Source organism: Fulmarus glacialis, unplaced genomic scaffold, assembly GCF_000690835.1.
Source record: "Fulmarus glacialis isolate BGI_N327 unplaced genomic scaffold, ASM69083v1 scaffold43834, whole genome shotgun sequence".
Classification (NCBI taxonomy): Eukaryota; Metazoa; Chordata; class Aves; order Procellariiformes; family Procellariidae; genus Fulmarus; species Fulmarus glacialis.
In genome coordinates this window covers 4,912-6,118 of record NW_009210694.1, presented here as the reverse complement: position 1 = coordinate 6,118, position 1,207 = coordinate 4,912, and the positions used below count along the sequence as shown (strand labels likewise).

The following is a 1,207-nucleotide window of genomic DNA, read 5'->3' as shown; positions in this document are numbered from 1 at the left end:
GATGCTGGGTCTGGACGCGGCTGGTAAAACCACCATCCTGTACAAACTGAAGCTGGGCCAGTCCGTCACCACCATCCCCACCGTGGGCTTCAACGTGGAGACGGTTACTTACAAAAACGTCAAGTTCAACGTGTGGGATGTCGGGGGCCAGGACAAGATCCGTCCCCTCTGGAGGCACTACTACACGGGCACGCAAGGGTTGATCTTTGTGGTGGACTGCGCCGATCGCGACCGCATCGACGAGGCCCGCCAGGAGCTCCACCGCATTATCAATGACAGGGAGATGCGGGACGCCATCATCCTCATCTTCGCCAACAAGCAGGACCTGCCTGATGCCATGAAACCCCATGAAATCCAGGAGAAACTGGGCCTGACCCGAATCAGGGATAGGAATTGGTACGTGCAGCCCTCCTGTGCTACTACAGGGGATGGACTCTATGAAGGGCTGACATGGTTAACATCCAATTATAAATCCTAATGAGAGAATAACTATTTAGTCTACAAAGAATTAAAGAAAGAAAAATAACCCACATGGCTTTCCGGAAGAATGATTCTCTACTGAAAAGTAAAACAAAAGCATCCATAGGATTATGATCACCTTTCTCCAGTTACCACCCTTTCCTTCTGCACACTTGACTGGATTCCTGTTTTAACTCTTCTTGCTTGGCGTTAGGATGCTCTAATCTCCGAATGTGACACGAACACAAGCACTAGATGCTATGGCAGACTTCCAGCAAACAGGGGAAAGACACATTGTAGACTTGCTAAGTAACTTTTTTTTTTTCTCTTGATAGCCCTTAAGATGGTTTGATTATTTTGGGGGATCGTTGGGGGAGGGGTACCATTTTCAGTGTATGCTTTCTGGTTCTACTTTTTTGATTATATATTTTTTTTTTTCCTTCTATCACTTGCTGTAGATTGCTACTTTTTTGCATTCGTGCAGAATATGTTGATAGGTCTACTTCATCTAGTAAACTGAAAATTATTGCTTAAAATCAAACTGCAGTCTGTCTTTTTATATTAAGGACTTTTTTTAAAGTTCTGTTAATCTGTAACTAAATAGTGACTCTCAGTCTGTCTTCATATCTCAGACTAATAATGAAACGAATTCTTGCCTACAGTGGCAGATAGTGAGAATACCATTGTAACATGTTCAAAGTGCATATCAGGCATAATGTTAACTAGGTAATGTAAGAACTGCTTTGAA

At 43.5% G+C, this 1,207-nt stretch overlaps 1 protein-coding gene across 1 annotated transcript; it reads left to right on the top strand.

The window, feature by feature from the left end:
• The first annotated feature begins 1 nt into the window (after position 1).
• ARF6 (ADP-ribosylation factor 6) lies at positions 2-1,000 on the top strand. The gene has a single exon (XM_009577247.1). It carries the CDS (start codon positions 2-4, stop codon positions 476-478), a length of 477 nt encoding a protein of 158 aa, XP_009575542.1. The 3' UTR covers positions 479-1,000.
• Positions 1,001-1,207: the final 207 nt, after the last annotated feature.